The 21030-nt window shown below is 38.8% G+C and overlaps 1 protein-coding gene across 1 annotated transcript in view; it reads right to left on the bottom strand.

Annotated features, from left to right (window-relative positions):
• The window catches only part of svr (Carboxypeptidase D svr), a 69329-nt gene extending 48929 nt beyond the window's left edge, over positions 1–20400 (bottom strand). Inside the window, exons 1-3 of the mRNA XM_089645101.1 lie at positions 19691–20400; positions 14328–14569; positions 13149–13318 (exon numbers count right to left, since the gene is read on the bottom strand). Coding sequence (XP_089501227.1) covers positions 13149–13318; positions 14328–14569; positions 19691–20143 — 865 coding nt within the window. The 5' untranslated portion in view covers positions 20144–20400. The remainder of the gene's footprint in view (positions 1–13148; positions 13319–14327; positions 14570–19690) is intronic.
• Between the last annotated feature and the right edge of the window lie 630 nt (positions 20401–21030).

The following is a 21030-nucleotide window of genomic DNA, read 5'->3' as shown; positions in this document are numbered from 1 at the left end:
GAGAGACGAGATGGAATTGCCGCACGTTCCACCGTAAATATTTTGGGTTTGTTTGAAGAGGACAGTGAAGAACCGGATCCGGATATGCATCAGGAGGAGATCCACTTGCAAAGAGATGGTGACCTTGAAGAAGAGATAATCACAGAACAAGGACCTATTAGGTATTTACGAAACCGCAGAGGCACATAAAACAAGAGAGCTACGGCAGAGCGTCACACGGTGCAGAAGACGTCAGTTTAGACTACAGATACAAAACACTATTCGTGACTTCACAATTAAAATTAAGGTTATAAAATGTTCAAAATTGATTAATCAACTTATCTCAGTTAATTTCACGGTAAAACTATTACACCGTAAATAAATTTCCTCAGTCAAAAACACAACAAGCGTGCACGGCTCACCGGCCAATACTGAATTAAGGAGTTACGAAGTATTCGCGAGTAAAAATGGCACCATAATTTTACGCAGTTTTCTAATTTGTGTTTATCTAAAAGGTTGATTTTTTTTTAAATTTTCGAGTTTTACTAGTCGATGCGGGTCTAATTTTAACACCAGATGGCATTAAAATAGTATTTTCGAAAAATTTGGAGTTACGCAGTCTACGAATTAATGCGACGATATTCTTTCTATCCCTTTCTAATGCGTTCCATTCTATGCTAATGCGTTAACTATGAAGGCTATTATGTAGCTATTTCATCTATTCACACATTGTTATTGGCTATTCTTTTCTAATGCGTTCCATTCTATGCTAATGCGTTAGCTATGAAGGCTATTATGTAGCTAATTCATCTATTCACACATTGTTATTGGCTATTCTTTTCTTATGCATTTTGTTATTCACTTTGCATTGTAACGTGCTATATTTTTCGTTCGATTGGTATGAACATAATGCGTCCGTTTGATATTGAACCAGTTTTGTGACTATTCCATATCGCAATGTCCTGTTCAAATTGTCATTTCCTTCCTTAGTCTTACCTGGGAAGAAAGAAGACAAAACTAATGACGTACGCCAGTGATATTCAATTGTTATTGTAACACACATGTTATTTTTTTACATTTCGTAATATTGATGTCATTAATAGTGCATTAATCTTGCTGCTCGAATCATTAGCCTTGTGAAAAGACCATTAAATCGTGTGGTGAAATTAAATAGAATCGTGTTGTGGAAATATAACACTAATATAGGTATTTATAGATGTACACCTATATTTTTGTGTAAACAGATGCAGAATTATTAGACAACGCTATTTATTACAACTGACGGAAGTTGTTGTCTTTGAACAGCTGTTAAATGATTTAAAAATAGTTCCGAATTAAAAAATAATACAATATGAAAGCACATGGCACATGGCCATATTTCATTTAAAGGAAGCAGTATTTAAAAAACACTAATTTTGACTGTCTGTGATGCGTGTTATTCCTGCCTAAAATTATTCACATTCAATGAACACCAATTTAAGGACTGGTTGTTTCGGAGTATTTGAACAATTCATCAAATTTCAACGTTCATTTCTGGGATCTGTGAAAGTCCAATTCAAGTTCTGTTAGTATATCATTGTAGGCTAGTTGCTTGAAAGAACTGAAATAAAAACAGAACTTGAAAAAATCTTTCACAGAACTTGAAAATGAATGTTGAAATTTGATGAATTGTTCAAATACTCCGAAACAACCCGTCCTAAGTGTTTCGAAATAGGAACTGCTTGTGTAAAAAAATAATAATGACAAGCGATTAAGTAGGTACTTACTTACGACATAATATTTTAAGAGAATATTATTTCAATTATCATTTTCGAAATTGGAACTGCTTGTGTGAAGAATAATTCAGACAAGCGATTAAGTAGGTACTTACCTATAATATAATATTTTAAGAGAATATTATTTCAATTATCATTTTCGAAATTGGAACTGCTTGTGTGAAGAATAATTCAGACAAGCAATTAAGTAGGTACTTACCTATAATATAATATTTTAAGAGAATATTATTTCAATTATCATTTTCGAAATTGGAACTGCTTGTGTGAAGAATAGTTTAGACAAGCGATTAAGTAGGTACTCACCTATAATATAATATTTTAAGAGAATATTATTTCAATTGTCTTTTTAAAAATTTGAATTATAATAATATCCTACAATTATTCACGAGTCAGCGATAGGAGTAAATAATTTATGTACCGTATTTTTCAAAATTCGAATGTAGGTCATATAGCAAATACTTTTGTTATAAATCTGGAGGTTAACCCTTCGGGTTAATTTGTTCGCTTTTGGGCACAGCTCATATAGGTTACATAGAAATCGTTGTCTCCCTTATTGTCATGGTGAAAAATATAATATAAAAGAAATTAGAAAGAGAAAACAACACGCTTTATCTTCAAATCTAGAAGTTAACCACAAAAGAATTAAAAAATTTCACATCTACGAAACCAAAGTTTCCGACAGCAATTTTTTCAATTTATGAATTTTTTATATGAAACAATGAAAAAGCGAAGTAACAATTACGTTTATAATATATTTTTTCTAATACAATGTGTGTGTTTTTCTTTTATTTTTTCATATCAGTAATTTAGTGAAAAAAGGCGTAAGGTGAGACATTTTAAAATCTTTTTTATTTGCATTCAAAATTTGAATATTTCAAAAGTTATAAGATTATTTCTAATAATAGAATTTGAAAGCGTATTCATACACAGTTTTTAGTTTTCGGATACATTCGGAAATATTCCATTTTATGGATTTTATTGCAAAGTGAAAATACTCTGACATAATATGCCAGGAGGGGTTGATAAAAATTATTGTTTTATTCATATTCTAATGATCAATTTAACATCATTTTAAAATTCTCAATGTCCGGCGAAACACACCGACACTGATCAGTAAATTACTGAGTATAGCATGTATTATATTGTGTTAACTGGAAAAAAAACCTGTTACAATTTAAATCATGAGTGAAGCAATTGACCTTCAGCGATGGGAAGCAATCATTTACACTATAGCATAATGATAACAAACTGGTTATTTTGATTTGGTCTTTCAATAGAATATTAATTTTGCAGTGTATAACAGAGCAGGTGCGAAAAAACTATGCAAAATGTGTTAAGGCGAAGCGCCACAATGAAGTAAAATCATGTGTTTCTTTAACCTTTCCCTTACTATGCTTAAAAAATCCACGCTTTCCGGTGCTGTGTAGTCAATACACATCTCAAAATAAGCGATTTAATATTGGAAAAATATGAATATTCATAGCTAGTCCGCTTATGTTTATTATATTTTATATCAAAAGTGATAATAATTGTAATTTAATTGCTGAAAACATGAAAAAACCATCGGCAGATGCTAAAAAAACATGCGAGGGGTCCACATCTAACGACGGTCCGCGACTGACTGACTGGCGGCTAGCACACACACAGCTATGCGGTCGTAGGTATCGATGGTCTAAATCAAAATACAACTGTGGACGTGTGGATTTCTCAAGTTCCCGCACAGCGAACTAAAGCGGGACATCAATAGCGTGTCATTTCCTTGCACACTCTTCGCATATCAGTGTCACACGGTTGATTGTATTGGTGTATTTGTTTCCGATTTTTAACAAAAATCTCTGATTTTTAATTGAATTTGAAAACTATGTAAAATTTTATTTTTTAATTCAATGCATAAATGTATAACGGAGGAATAACTAAAATCTGAACCCAAAATTTACTATATTTATAGAGTTATTAAAGTTATTAGAAGCAATGTGTAGTAAATACACACCACAGATAAGGAAAGGTTAATAAAATACTGAGCCTAGAACACATCTTGGTCTTTGAAACAAATAGAGCATTTTTTGTCTTTAAACTTTTCTTTTTTGATTTTTCAAAAGAAGCAAACACATTGTTACTTGACATTTTAAATAAATGAAATGAAAATACTTGGTTGTCACTTCATTGATAAATTTTAATATTTATATTTAATTAATAAAGATCATACTTTTGACCGTGATACAGGAATTAAAGTCCTACATAAAAACGAAATAGGTTTAAGACTGAACAATTTAGAAGCAGTATTAAGCCTGAATGTAGTATTATACTTTAGATTGAAGGCCTTCGATGGCCTCAGTGGATGAGTGGTTACGATCCTTGGTTACGAATTTGGAGGTTACGTGTACAATCCCGGGAGGCGCATGTAAATTTTAATTGATGAATTTGTGTCATTTCACAATTTTTCACTTAAGGCAATGCCATACGTAGTAATTCAAAATCATGTGTTTTTGGTTTGAAAATTTGGTCGCCTAGAAATGTTTCAGACGCTTTAATTAAATACTGCGAGTAGAATACATCTTGGTCTTTGAAATAATCGAGTATTTTTTAGATAAGTATTTTTATGAGCCCAAAAAAAATAATCTATAGGCCTATGAAAACTGCTTTAAAGTTCAAAATCTCCTACTTACGAACCCATTTTCGGTTATGATTTTATTGTATAATGTGGAAAATTAAGTTATTTATAAAATGATCGAAAAAAAATTAAATATTTATGCCTGAACATCCACAAAATAAAATAAAAGGCACTTTTTGGCCATGTTTTTTTCTTGCGTAAATCAAAACAGGCGGATGGTGTTAAGCGGGAATTTAAACCTTATCGCCATCTACGTAGGGGTTGTTATTGATAGCGGCTCATAGCGTAGGGAGTGTGGCGAACCCATCGCTCAGGGAGTGGAAACACGACCTGCAATAGCCATCCCAAGCTAAGGTGTGAGATACCGTGCTCAGGGCTGAATGACACTGGGGAACAGTGTCACGAACGGTTCCTCCGAGACACAAGGTCGCATCTCGGAGTATACAGACCTTACCCCAGCATTCGGGGCTCTGCTGGGGTGGACCTTTTATTTCCCTAGATACTCGTGGGACCAAATATGGACTGTAAAAACAAAAACCAAAACAACACTGACGAGGGACCTTTAAGGAACCTAGGGGGAGTGGAAGGAGGAGTTGAGGCCGCCTCGGTGGACTCATCCCTCTTGGGGCCTTTGAGGAACCAAGAGGAAGTGGAAAGGAGAGATGGGACCACCCTGGTGGACTCTTCCCTTGAGGGGCCCTCTGGGAACCATAAAGAAGGACCTCCGACAGATGCAACACGGCGGGATCCCCCAGGGGATCCAGACGTGGAAATGCAGGGACCATCAGGGGACCTGGAAAATAACCTCTTTAAGAACCCCCGACTCCAACTGGGGTCCTCGGGGAACCAGCGGAGAGGGGGGGACTTAAAGAAGGGACTTACTCCAACAACCACCGCTGAGGAAGACAAGGTAAAGTCCCTGTCAGACGGTGTGAAAAAAATTCACATCAATAAGAAACTCAGTGGGGCTGCGAGGAGAAAACTCAAAAGAGAGAAGCAGGGGCGGCAGGAAGGAAACCAGGAACAACCAGGGACTGTAAAAGTCAGCTGGGGACAACCAGGGACCTCGAAGGCCGGAACCAGCAAACCAGGGACAGACCGGAAGCTAACGGGGACCGCACAAGGTAACCGGGAGCAACCTGGAACGTCCGGGGAAAAGAAGGCCGGGAAGAGGAGAAGAACCTCACCGGAACCTAAACCCTTGGGGCTTTCACCGGGAAATACCAGGAAAAAGCCCCGAGGAATTCTCACCTCTGCTACCTATGCGGAAGCCGCTGGAAATAAAATTCGGGTGGCTGTCGTCCATAGAAACAGAGAGGAAGAATTTACAAAAGAGCAGGAGGCCCTCGTGAGTGAGGCGGCCGCGGATCTGATTTTGAGCATCCCAAAGGGGCAGTTCAAACCCAGATTCGACGAATGCTTCACTCAGAGGGGCGTCCTGAAAATGACCTGCTCCGACAAGGAGTCAGAGACATGGCTAAGGGAGATGGTGCCGACCATACGGAAATGGCAGGGCTGCGACCTGGAGGTGGTGGGGTTGCAGGAACTGCCAAAGTACGTAAAGGTTAGGGCAGTAATCCCCGAAAATGGAGCAGTAAGCACCGAGAGGTTGCTACAACTGCTGGAGAACCAGACTCCCCGGCTACACACAAAAAAATGGATCGTCCACGACTCGATCAGGGATAAGAACATGTATCGCCTGATCATGAGTGTGGACGAGGAAAGTGTGAAGGTGCTGAGGGAGATGGGGATGACGGCGCATGTCGGGATAAGGAAGGCCACTTTCACGGTGCGCTCTCCTAACACCGAGGAGCGTAAATAGGAGGAAGAATGACTTAAGGATTAGGCAGTAATGGCTAAAAACTTACAGTTCATTCAAATAAACTTGCACCGCAGTCCGGCAGCGACTGCAGTGCTTAGCAGTAGAGTCACCCGGGACAGTGTGGACGTCGCGCTGATCCAAGAACCCTGGACTTATAGGGGGAAGGTCAGAGGACTAAACATGAACCAAGGTCTAATCTATTATAACGAGTCGGGGGACAGACCCAGGGCCTGTATTCTCATCAGAGGGATACCTGGCACACTGCTACCCGAACACTGCAGTAGGGACTTAGTGGCTGTGAAGCTACAGGTCACGCTGGACCAAAGAAGCAGGGAAGTAGTTGTGGCATCAGCATACATGCCCTATGACTCTGTGGAACCACCACCCTCAAGGGAAATAACGAGACTCGTCCAGGACTGCAGGGAGAAGGGTAGGGAACTGATACTCGGAGCAGATGCTAACTCGCACCACACTGTGTGGGGGAGTACGGACATCAACAAACGAGGACAGGACCTCCTGGAATACCTGATGACAGTGAACCTTGAGATTCTTAATAGAGGTAGGGAACCCACCTTCTTTATAAGTAACAGACAGGAGGTGATAGACCTGACCCTAGGAACATTGAGAGTCTCAGGATGGAGAGTATCGGACGAACCATCCCTGTCGGACCACCGACACATAGAATTTAAACTAGAGGGAGAAACAAGCAAAACGGGGACCGATTCATACAGGAACCCAAAAGCAACTGACTGGACTAGATACTCGGAGGAACTAAATATAGGAATGACAAGATTCCCAGCTAAATACGGCTGCCCCGAAGAAATTGAGGACGCAGTAGAAGTACTAAGGGACTCAATGATAAGGGCATACGAAAATAGCTGCCCTCTGAAGACAAGTACCAGGGACAAAACACCGTGGTGGAGCAGAAGACTGCAGGAGCTACGGAAAATAGTAAGGCAAGCTTTCAACAAGGCCAAAAAGTCAGGAAACTGGGATGCCCACAAGCAATACCAGAAAGAGTACAAGGTGGCAATCCAGAAAGCCAAAACATGCTCCTGGGAGAAATACTGTGGGGAGGTGGAAACCATCCCACAAACTGCAAGAATCCAAAAAATTCTTGCAAAAGACCCAGGGGCAGCAAAAGGCCCATTCAAAAAAGCTGATGGAGGATATACCAACAGTTGGGAGGAGGAGTTGGAGGTACTGCTGGGGAAACATTTTCCCGGCTACAAAAAGTTAGAAGCAGATGATACCGGTCCACCACCAGCCCGAGTTACACGGGAAGGTAAGGACTGGGACACTGCGGCTAAAATAGTTACTCCCTCCAGAGTCAAATGGGCAATCAGAGGGTTTGACCCTTTTAAAAGCGCAGGAGAGGATGGAATCTTTCCAGCACTTCTACAGAGGGGCCTAGATACAATCCTACTTCCGGTGACGAAGATCCTGAGGGCATGCTGTGCCCTCGGATACATCCCCATACCATGGCGGAAGACAAGGGTAGTGTTCATACCCAAACCGGGGAGAGCTGACTACGACCAACCAGGTGCATTCCGCCCAATTAGCCTCACCTCATTTCTTTTGAAGACAATGGAGAGGCTAATGGACAGGCACATAAGGGACGGGGCACTGAAAGAGAAGCCCCTCCACGAGTTACAGTTTGCTTACCAAGCAGGTAAGTCAGTCGACGCGGCACTGCACAGGTTGGTGTACAAACTGGAGCAGGCACAAGCGACTGGGGAACTGGCGGTAGGGCTATTCCTGGATATAGAGGGAGCATTTAACTGCACCACTATTAAATCCATTGATGAAGCGGCAGAAAGACATGGACTCGACAAAACCACCAGAAGGTGGCTGAGGAACATGCTCTCAGGCCGGATACTTACGGTGACAAGGGGTGAGGTAAGCATCAAAGTGCTGGTGACACGAGGGTGTCCACAGGGAGGGGTCTTATCACCCTTGCTGTGGAGCCTGGTGGTGGACAACCTCATCCGGAAACTCAACAACAGGGGCCTATATACGCAAGGGTATGCGGATGACATTGCAACCATAATAAGGTGTTGGGATGCAGACACAACCCGAGGCCTTATACAGTCAACACTGGCAACAGTGGAAGAATGGTGTGAAGAAACAGGACTGTCAGTCAACCCAGACAAGACAGAACTAGTAATCTTTACGCGTAAAAGGAAACTAGAAGGATGGAGCAATCCAACCTTCTATGGAAAGGAATTAGAACCCTCTGACACGGTTAAGTACCTCGGAGTCATCATAGATGCCAAACTGAGCTGGAAAAACCAGGTGGAAACTGTAGGCAGAAAGGCCTGTGCTCTGATGTGGGCAACTAGGCGAATCTGCGGCAGAACGTGGGGTCTCAAACCTAAAATGATGCAATGGCTTTACACAGCCGTTGTAAAACCAAGGATCATGCACGCATCCCTGGTCTGGTGGAGGAGAACAACACTGAAAACAGTGATGGTCACACTCAATCACATACAGGGACTTGCATGCAGAAGCATCACAGGAGCCATGAGAACCACTCCAATACTAGCCATGGGAGTGCTGCTGAACCTACCCCCACTAAACATAGAAATAGAGGGGGCGGCGATGGCGGCAGCCTACAGGTTACATTGCAATGGCCAATGGAGAGGAGAGTTGCCCAGAAACAGTCACACGGAAATAGGAATAAGACTGAGGGCAATTAGTCCGACGGCTGGGATGAAGCAGGACGGCAAGCAAGCCGAATACTTCTTCGGACAGCTGTTTAAAGTGACGTACCCCACAAGGGAGGAATGGGACTCGGTCCCAGGTCCAAACTCCAAACAGGAACTAATCTGGTTCACAGACGGGTCCAAGATGGAGGAAGGAACAGGGGCCGGGGTCTGTCTACAGGGATCTAAGAGGGAACTCAGTATACCTCTAGGAATGCACTGCACTGTGTTTCAAGCTGAGATGAAAGCCATCTTAGCCTGCGCACAGGAGAATATGAGTATCGGGTACAGAAATAAGAACATAAACATATGTTCGGATAGCCAGGCGGCCTTAATGGCACTGGAAAGTAACCGATGCGACTCCAGACTGGTGATGGAATGCAGGACTATCCTAATAGAACTGGCGACCATCAATAAAGTAACCCTGCTCTGGGTACCAGGACATAAAGGTATTGAGGGCAACGAGCGGGCTGACGAACTAGCAAGGAAAGGGGCGAAAGCACCACTTGCGGGATCCGAGCCGGCCGTAGGAGTAGCAGCTTGCCACACCAAACTACATATCAAGAGGTGGGTCAAATCCCAACACTGGAAGGAATGGAAGAAGGCACCCGGAATGAGGCAATCTAAAGTACTCATAAACGGACCGGACCCTAACCGAACCAGGCAACTACTCGATATGGACAGAAACTCACTGAGGGAACTGGTAGGACTATTAACGGGACACTGCCATCTCAGGAGACACATGCAACTGTTGGGAGTGGAAAACACCAACATCTGTAGGAAATGTGAAGAGAAGGAAGAGACTCCAATTCACCTATGGTGCCAATGTCCCGCTCTGCTGGGAATAAGGCTCAGATACCTGGGAAGACACAGTGTGGAACCAGAAGACATCGCCACATATCCAATGACAGCCCTGGTGAACTTCATAAAAGGGACCGGGTTACTGGCAAGGGAATGAGGTAAAATGGGAGATAGTACAATGGGCCTATGGCCTAAGTGCTCGCGGGGAACGTAAGTAAACCGCCTCCGACTTTAAAAAAAAAAAAAAAAAAAAGATAGCGGCTCAATTTAAAATATTACACGACGTAGTGTATCGCCTTAAATTAAAAGTGTATTTACGACACATTCTAGAGTGACAGATACTATCAGTATCGCCCTGGTGAAAGACCACCATTCATAATCGAAATGTTGTTTGAAATGGCTTTAGCCATGTTTGGTAACCAGATCTGAATAACCAGGTGATTCCCCATATTCCCCCCCTCTACCCACTACTTTCAGCCTCGCAACATATCCCAATTGAGAATGCCATAGTCTCACTGACTCCAGACGGTTGGACTCCTGTGCAGTACTCAAATGAAAGGACTCCTTTACTCACAAGGATAAATGAGCATCTATAAGTAGTCAAGTTCTCTCAATATTTTTGTAAGTCAGAACTGCCCAGAGCCAGTGGAACTATGGTATCCAATTTAGAATATGTTATGAGGATTAAGGAAGTGTGAAGGAGAAGGGCAAGAGGAACATTGGGAACTAACTGGCTACTAAATAAGGTAACAGCTCAAAGCAATGTTTCGATAATGAATGGTGGTCTATCCAACAGCGCAATACGGAGATATTTACCATTCTTGAACATATCGCATATATACAATATAATTTGAATAAAATGATTGTGAAATAACCCATAAAATTTATTTCTACATGTCAGGTTTCGAACCTTCGTTGAGCAGCTTATGTGCTACTACCACCACTGCAATTTTTCTCCTAACGTCTAGACCAGGGGTGCTCAAACTGTCGATCGCGATCGACCGGTCGATCGAGAGTGCTTTTTGAGTCGATCTCGAGAAAAATTTCCCATTTTTCATGTCTTCTTTTTTTATTATTTATTTGTAGTTTGTAGAATTCAAAATATCGCAATCGACTAACTGACGAACATATGTCATCGTGCTTGCGATTATCACTCGGTAATTACGTACCATCGTATGAAAAGTACGCTGAGGACATGCAGTGCCACGCTTCAACATCCAAAGTCATTATTCAGTTAAGTTTAGAAACTAGAACTCGTTTGTTTCTTGTAAGAACCAATAAACTTGCAATTTTGAATAAATAAGTTTTTTCATTGACTTTTTAGTGCAGACCTCCACCTACCTTGACTAAAAAAAATGCATATTGCAAACTAATTTCTGTCGTTCCTCCAAATTCTATGTGGATTCGTGGCCATGCAATTATGCAACGTCCCTATATATACACTTATACCTGCGCCACGATACACACTACCTACATAGACGACAATCCTGCATCACACATACTTGCAGCCTCTCAGAGTCGATCGATCGGAATCTAATAATATTGAGGTAGATCGCCAGCAGTTAAAGTTTGTGCACCCCTGGGGTCTAGGCGATCTAGTCCTAGCATTCCAGCGAGAAAAGGACATAACAAGGGGTTGTACCCAAACTTTTGCATGTTACGGTATCGCATAATCTTTTTTTGTGCATTTTCTATATCATTTGAGCGTATGGCATCTTCGGGTCCCCAAATTACCGAGGCACTCCCGAGAATGTTACGAATCAGAGTAAAATAAAGCATTTTTATGACTGCCGTATTAGAAGAAGATTTTGCGTTGCAGATTACAAAGTGCAGTGTTGCACACAGAATTGATATGAGAACGAAAAGTCAGGCACGTGTCAAAAGTTATTCCTAAATCCATATAAATAAATATTGTAGCATGAATGGGAACATCTCTGGCCTAACATGTACATATTTAAGTTTAGTTGTAATTCCTTAGGTTACAACAGTACATAATTAAACTTGATAGTTGTGTTTACAAGAGATACTAGAAAATGCTTAGTTTGTATTCACAAAGCAACCCACAGAAGTGCCTACACGTATGTATGTATTGTCCATGAACATTTTAATGAAATCAGACAGAATTAAAAAATTTATCAAAATTTTTGTGACATATTCCAGAGTGTTAGATACTGTCAATATCTCCCTGCTCGAAATCGAAACAATTCTCTAAACGGCTTCAGTTGTGTTTAGTGAACAGATAGGAATAGGCCATATATTTCTTAATTTTCCTTTTCACCACCTCCTTCATCTCACTCTACAACACCTTTCATCCTCACAACATACCCCAATTAGGGATGCCGTAGTCCCATTGATTTTAGACAGTTGAAACTCTTGTGTTGTATTCACATATCTAAATATTGATTAAAATGGGTAGCTAACTTCTTCCTAAAAGGGAAAAAACTATTGACAGTAATAATTTTGCTGTGGCATGCGATAGCAAAATAATTAATGAAATATTAAAATGATCATTCATTACAAAAGACATCAAGCATATATTGCTTTATTCAGGGAAAACCTCACAGGAAACACTAATTGTTGGTAAAACAACGTTTTCCAATACTAAACAAACAAAACTGATAGGAATCATGATGATAACTTTACCACATTTTTGTTGGTAGTTAACTAACATAACATAACTTGTGGTAAAAATCAGGTGATAAATGATATTAGTTAAGTCTGTGGTATTTTTGTGTAACATTAGATATTTAAATAAAATATCGTACAATCAATCTTTAGGTATGATTTGATTTTTCAAGGCTTAAGTATTATCGCATTTTATATCATCTTACAGTGCCCATCATCAGTGCAGATTTGTAGATGTGGTAAAGTGTGTGTTTATGTATGTAGAAGCGACACCGTGTTACCTCGTAGGGCCGGTATTTCAGTATAATTAGTTAAATAAAGTAATGTGGTTTTAGGGGTTTAGTTTTGGTGTAGCCGTCTAATTTAACTAATTATACATAAACATGCACTTTTGAAATGTTGGCTAAAGAATGAGGAAGCGGAACACGGTATAATAACCCAAAATAAAAATTTGGGAAGTTTTAATTTCTTAAATGTTTCATACCCTTTCATGTCAAAAAAATTATTGTCCCTGCCAATACAAATAACATTCATCAACACATTGGTTTACATCCCTCTCAATGTAAATAACATTCTTCAATCCATAGGTTATTGTCCCCGTCAACATAAATAACATTCATCAAAACATCGGCTTTCGTCCCTGTCAAAACAAATAACATTCACCAAAAAATTGATTCTCGTCCCATTCCAGGTTTAGATCAAAATGTCTGTTAATCACAACTACCGGGGTGTAAAGCTGATTCCAACTTGCCCCATCCATTCGCTAGTGATTAGCCTTTACGAAATATAAACCGATTACAAATTATGCAAATGATGTTGGCATGACTTACCGACGACTTCATACCAATTGGCACCGTTGGTGATACCATTCTTGAAACGATCGGGGGGGCACGACGTTCCCTGCTTCATCACGGGGTGATTGCTGGCGTAAACCTCGGCCAGATGGTAGAACAGGTCATTGTCAGGGGACTGGCTGTCCTCGCAGCACTCTCTGCCTGTTCTGTTGGAGACGTGGCAATGTGTTAAATGATGTTGATGGAGATTATAAGCTAAAGAAATATGTTAAGAGCAAGAAAAGGAATCATTTTAAATTGTTGTGTAGTGTTCCAAAGTGTCGGGTTTGCATCCTTTATGCATTGTATACGCGGTGGCAGTATTTAGTAGAGTAGTTACTTTCCTACCAGTGCTGTCTAAATGTTAATTTAGAAGTTGACTAGGAAGCCCGTAGAAGTGCATGTCCCAACGCAATAGCGCATCAGTGCAGCAATTTGAGCAGCAAGATTGCGACTTACTAGATGCACATACAATTCGTCGAGATACCCTTGCGGCCAATTACCACTTGCGTGTAAATTGCAAACACCGACGGCATCTGTGGTCTAGGGGTAATGCTCTCGACAATCCGAACAATCTGGGTTCAAATCCCAGCGTGCACGTAAATGTGCATGTAAATTTTTTTTCGATGAATTTGTGTTATTTCACAATTTATTAATTTATAAATAATATATAGTATACTTGTGGCACGTTCCAGAGTGGAAGATGCTTGCCCTAGTGTAAGACCACCTCTCAGAATTGAAACCAGTGGCGACTTGTAACTTTAGGGTTTACTAAAGTGCTAATATTACAAAAAATGGCATTATTTTTTTTGTTGTAGCCGAAAATGTCTTCTTTTGTTTACGAAAATTCAGTTTTTTGTTTGAAGATTTTGAGGAAATCTGAAATCTGAAAATTGATATATTTGAAAAAAAAAATCGTTTGGATTAAACATCAATAATTTCGAATTTTTCAAAATTTGCACTCTTATTACGCTCAAAAGTCACGAGCCGTAAAATTTTTGCGCGTAAAATGCAGAGACAATTGCGTGATGTGGACAGGCTCTAAAGGAGGAAAAAGTGCAACAGGGATTATAACCCCAAAATCAAACATAATAAAAGATTTATGTTTAAATTGAAAGAGCTTATTTTGCCCACTACTAGAATTCTGAACATCCCTAACCTAAAGTAGACTCTTACCCGGAACTATCGTAAGGGTAGCTGGCGACCACGGCTCCCCCATGAAGGTTCCCCGACAGCACGAACGGCTTGGACATGATCCAGCTCATCATGTTCTTGGTCTCCTGCTGGCGCCCCCTGAAGATCTCCCCCTGGCTGATGCTTCGAGACAGCTGAAACTGGTCGGGGAAGTCCCGATTTAAGTCCACACCGTTGGCGTTGGTGCGCCCCTGGAACTTGGGGAGTGACTCGCATGTTCCCTCCTGGAAAAACAAGAGTTTACATATTATATTGTGTTCATTAGCTGCACCCTGCCAAGCGTTTCTGTGTCTCAGTCTGTCACATAGAGAAATAATAGCGCATGTTGCTTTTATGTCTACCAGATGGCGTTTTTCAAAAAAGCATGTTTTTATCTGTGATAGGTGACATCTATGTAATATAGGTATATAAAAACGCATGCGGATTCGAATGCAACGTTGTGCCAAAATTTCAACACAATCGGTGAAGACATTTCGGAGATTTAAGATTTTGAACAAACAAACATTTTTTTTTATATAGATAAACAACTAATTTTTAAAATTGGAACTATTTATCGCCAGCGTATCGCATTCTTAAGGATTTATTATTGTTTTTAAATAAGATCCACACAGGAGGCCCTGATTAAAATTCCCCTCAGGCCCTGTTTCATCTTTGGGGATGCTGTGGAGTCTATTTTAGGAAAGGAAGGAGAGAAAGTTCTGGAAAGGAAAAAGGCATGAGGGGATAGGAATCTGGGGGTAGGTGGGTCCACGAGTGACGGATCCACAAATCCATTCCTACCACCGCGGTGCACGGCAATATTCCGAGAGAGTCCTGCTGGAGAGGTCAAACGGTCTTCCTCAACTGGTCTCTCCATATCCAACCCGCCACGCGTTGATTAGCAGACGCATCCGCCACCAAGTCCTGGACAAACCTCACCCCATGAACCCGGGCACCCCTGCTAAATTCAAGATCCCAAACGTAGCGAGCCCCTTGACGTGACCTATGGCAGAAGTGTTGGTCATCCAATAAATGGTTCCCAGGGCGACGGTACCCAAACCTACCTACCAAATTAAATACTATTAAAAAATATTTTCTCTGAATATATCTAGTTATTCTGGGGAAACTACTTGGATTATATACTATTTTTATAAATATATATAAACACATTATCTGGTAATGATTTGCAAAATACACTACGAATACTGAATAAATTACCTATCAAAAAGTGCTAGACTTGGACGTTATACTGGCTTTGGGCAGTTGGGTGTGAAATAAGTGGGGTAATCACCAAAATAAAATAAACTGCTAGATGGAATATCAGGAAATTATCATAAATTTAATTTTTTTAAATCAATCTAAAATTGCTAATTGGCTCAAATCTGATGATTCATAATTAAACAATCAAAAATTACCACAGCCGTATGTATGTGTGTGGGTTTACCTAAATAAACCTTTTCCGGAACAAATCATTTGATGACAATCAGTTAAAAGATTAGAAATTTCTCCGTCATTGCAAGATAAAATTTGACAGGTGACTAAAATCAAAATAGGAACTTGGGTATTATTTTTTACAGTAATTTAAAGTGGAAGCAACATTATTATCACTAGAGCAAACAAACTTAGAAAATCCATATTATACTTCTTTAGGCTTCTTTCTTAACCCCTCAGGCCTCTGGCATATTCTGTCAGATGGTCAGATTATTTCCACTTTGCAATAATTTTTTTTTTAAACTGAATGTTATTAAAATTTTATTATTACAAATAAAGTTATAATTTTTGAAATACAATTTTTTTTGATTTTAAAATCGGCTCACCTTATGTTAACTGAATTTTAAAAAGAAAATAAAAACACATTTATTTTATTAGACAAATGTATTTTAAATGTTATTGCCAACTCAATTTTTCGTTGCTTCATGTAAAAATACAATTCACAAAAACCATAAATTTTTCTCAAATTGCAGTGGGGAAACTTTGGTTTACATTGAAATTTTTCTGTGGTTAACTTTTAGATTTGAATATAAAGCATTGTGTATTCTCAGACACCGTTTAAATCATATTTCTCACCATGACACGATTTCTATGAAACCTATATGAGTTGTTCCCAAAAGCGAACAAATTAGCTTAAGGGGTTAACTTGAATCATTTAAAAACAATTCACTATGCACTACATCAATCTTTGATCGAGTACGGAATTATAGCATGGGGAGGGGCTATTGCTGCCGCCATTGATCCTGTCTTTAAACATCAAAAACTAATCAAAAAATCACCAGCATTTTGAACGAAATCTTTATGAAAATTTGTGGTTAAGCTCCAGAATTTAATTTGTTTTTTGTTTCCGTTAGTAATAATTTCTAGACATTTAAATAAGTACCTCAAAGATTATGTTCGTGCCTTTACGTATTTATAATGTACACTGATCTGGTAAGTACTTAGCCGAATGCATGACCCTTGACTGTGCAAAAACGGGCGGTCCGTTTGATAGATTCCCCAATCTTAACAAACGGACTTTTTTTTATTTTTTTTTTATAGTGAATATCTCACAAGAGTCCCAACTGCTCCCGTCTGGAGCCAGTGAGACTATGGCATCCCCAATTGGGGGATGTTGTGAGGCTGAAGGTAAGTGGGGAAGGGAAAGAGGAAGGTGGGGAAGTACCTGGCTATTCAGATCTAGTCACTAAACACGGCTAAAGCCATTTGGAGTTTCAATTCTGAATGGTGGACTGCAATCTTTAGAGCACAGGCGCCAGGTAGGTATGCTGTCCTTGTTCTATCGGTATTACAATGGAAGATGCTCTGAGGAACTAGCGTCATTGATCCCTTCGGCACCGGTGCGTAGTCGGGATACACGCCAAACGCGCGCCCAACATTTGTACACGGTTGACATTTGTCACATGAGAACGGGTCGCTTCTACGATTCGTTCTTAAGTTCAACAGCTCGGCTGTGGAACGAACTGCCGGCCTCTGTGTTTCCTCCCTCCTACAACATGGGACTCTTCAAGACCCATGTTCACTCCTTCCTCTCCACAAAAAGACCCTCCACACAGCATCCCCAAAGATGACATAGGCCCTGAGGGAAATTATTTTCTTCAGGGCCTCCTGTGTGGAGTTAATATAAAAATAAAAAAATTTAAAAAATGACAAATGGTTTTAGTCTATGCTTCAAAACAGAACTACATGTCTTTGTGTTTTTTCAGTGTCTATTGCCACCTACTGTTGTTTGAAATTTGGCATCTCCAATTTTTTTTAAAATTTAATATTATAATTATTAAGTTCTGCAAGTATTTTTTGGTTTAATTAATAATTACTACTGTTTCGGCTTTCATGGCCATTATCAAACTGTGGTTATAACCACGTTTGGAGGACTTATTTAGATGATTCTATTTTACCCCCTCCCAATTTAAAATGATTTGTTACCGGTTAAACCGATTTACTTATAAAATAATTGTGACAATAGATTTCACATTCTCTATTTCATATCTTAACTTAAACCCTTACATAGAAAGAAAGGGCCTTAGATTAAATTTACTTGAACAATTAGAAATCAATAAAAAGAAGCAATGACCCTAAAATAACATTAATTAATAAACCAAGGAAAATTATTTATTCCCCGCTCTAAATATGTTCACAAAATCTAAACAAAATAACACATTTAAATAAATTAATAGCAGCCACATCATTATTAAACAATTAAGATAACATTAATGTGGGGAAAACAGACTTCAAAATAATTATTTCACATTTTTCGTTTCAAATGTAATTGAAAATTAAAATGGTAAAATTGAAAATTTCCCAAATGCAGTCAGTTTCCTTTTATTGTAATTAAGGTGAATCAAAAGGTTTTATTTAAATATATTTTGTGTTAGTCGTGGTCAGCGATCCCGAATATTTACAAAGAAGTCAAACTATCAAATCTTTTTAATAAAATGGCTATTAATACATTATTTCCATTTCCGGAAACTGAAATATTTACTTTTCATTATTATCTAACTAAAATTATTTTTTTACATAAAACATAAGTATTAACTTCTGGAAAACCGTTTGTGCACCAGTGACAAGATTTTTTTCCCGCCGACAAACCGTTCATGCGCTGCTGGCATTGGGATTTCGCCCTAGCTGAAATCTTTTGATATGCGATTTAAACCTGTATGCCATGAGAAAGTGCATAAAAAAAATTAAACAGAATCGCTTGCACTTAAACACTTTAAAGTTCATTTTACATTATATTATTGATTTCCCTCAAAAAGGGTCTGGTCTACCAAAAAATCAAATTGAATGGTGATATACAATGTCAGGCAGTAAAAGAGAGACAGAGGCTGTCTCAATTTAATAATAGTCAAAAGGTACTAAGTCAGTTGCGACACCGATTTCCGTTCAAATCAACATGAAAGTCATTTCTATTTTAAGTTGCATATTGTCTATTCTAATAAGAATAATATGGGATTATTTTTACGCAGTGTTGTGAATACCAATAAGTATTTTGTAATAACAGTATGTCTTTTAGTTGTATCCAAGCCAGTATTTCGACAACTAATTATACCGATTCATTAGAATGAACTTACAACATTACGACTTGTTTTGAAACAGTGTCTGGATTACTAATCTATTTAAATGAATTCTTATCCGTTGTTTTCAGAATTGACATGTTTGGATTCTTAATTGTCGATCGTTTAAAAATAAATATCTTTTGAACGACTCTCGTAGAAGCCCCTCAAATCTATTATATCTCCATGTTATTATTATTGTTGTATAAAATGTTTCAAATGTGGACATCCGGAAAGAATGCATGGCTAATAAAAGAATAATGAATAAGATTGAAATAGGTGTAGCTTAGATGGTTGACATGTAAAGCCTATAAACAAAGAAAGGAGTACAAGGAGAATGTATGATGCGATAGTGGATGGTAGAAGACAGAGATGTCCTAGGAAGTCAAATACTATAATCTATCATGTCAAGAGTCAGAATAACAAAATAGTATGCACGAGATGATGCTCTTGTTAAAAAAATTGTGAATATCCCACAAGAGTTGCGCGCTGCGCCCAACTGACCAGAGCCAGTGGGACTATGACATCCCCAATTGGGGTACGTTGTGAGGCTGAAGGGATTTGGTAGGGATAGAGGAAGGTTGGGAAGTATTTAGCTTATCAGATCTTGTCAATAAACATGGCTACTGCCATTTCAAGCACATTTCGATTATGAATAAGGACAAAACATAATATAATTATTGGCCTAGATATCAGAAATAAAATACAGCCATTGTGTGATGATGGGAAAAATCTGTTAATACAACAATAAACATGAAAATAATGAGAGGGAGGCAAATTAAGAAAAAATGTTAAGTTTAACAATCAAAACAAAGAACTAACCTTAGATGCTTCAAAACCATCAGGGTTCATGGACGGCATCAGATAAATATCAGTATTATTAACAAGATTCGTGATCCTATCAACTTTTCCATAGTTGTTCAGCAAATACTGAGCCAGGTAAACCATCAGCTGTCTTCCAACCGCCTCGTCTCCATGCATGTTCGCCACAAACTTGAACAATGGCTTCCCCGGAGTCTCCTCCTGGACATTGTTAGTTATCTCGATAGCCCACAAGTTCCTGCCTTGGACGGACCGTCCCGCCGCGTGCAACTTGACCAGGTTAGGATTCTCCTTCTCCAATTGCTGGAACAGCTCCGTGAGATCGTCATACTTCAAGTATTTAGGATTCGCAAACGATAATTCCACACCACCATCGAGAACTCTTGCACAGCATTTTTGCACCACCACAATAACAAAGAAACAACATATTAACCTCTCCCGACACGTACCCATGATTTATTTCCGTTAACACTAGTTAATCACAGACCGAAATCGCTCGTTTTCACTTTCTCTTTCGATAAAATAAAAATGGCTGATAGTATTAACCTGCCGGTTTGTCGCGGCGGTTTATTATCTTTGGTGGTCGAAAAGACGCATTATTGACGAACTATTTAGCAATACTTCGTATAAATTATGTTTACATAAATAAACCAATCACATCCGAAGGTAATCCGAACTTATTATTCTTGTCAATAATTTATTCATTGGATTCCATGCACGGTGATGCCATATTCCAAAAATAAAATAAAAACATGTTTCAGGGGTAAAAAAACACGTTTACAACGTTTTAAAGGATAAAACTTAGTAAAACAACATAATTTTCGTTAAAATAAATGCGAAAATTAAATAAGAAACCACCGGTACCGTAAATATAATTCTTCATTAAAAACAATCATTTTATAAGTTTCCTTTGAATTTTAGGGAAAAATAATGTTTTTGAAAAACACATACAATTTAAAAAGTTTCATTTTATTTTTGCTGTAATCATGTTTAATATGTAAGACTTTATTTTAAATTATATAATTGAATAACTTTATAAAAATTTATATTTTTTGCCGATTCATGAGGTAATCAATTTTTTTTCCAAATTTTAGTTTGTTTTTTTTTTTATTAACTTCCGATTTTATTGTCCGTGTTAAATCATCCCCATAGGAAAAACTAAACCCTTCCACACACTTTCCCACAAATGATCATCTAGTCAATCAACATTATGTAAGTGCATTATATAAGCAAAATAAATACAAAATAATACAAGACAACATGTCAACTCACCAGATATCAAATGGGAAAATAATTCACCGACTCCAGATATTTTCATATCAGAGGGTTCGGCTCGGTAG

This window comes from Hesperophylax consimilis, chromosome 22 (assembly GCF_061612785.1).
Source record: "Hesperophylax consimilis isolate HC1 chromosome 22, BYU_Hcon_1.0, whole genome shotgun sequence".
Taxonomy (NCBI): domain Eukaryota; kingdom Metazoa; phylum Arthropoda; class Insecta; order Trichoptera; family Limnephilidae; genus Hesperophylax; species Hesperophylax consimilis.
The sequence above is the reverse complement of the archived record's forward strand: the minus strand, read 5'-3'. Positions and strand labels throughout refer to the sequence as shown.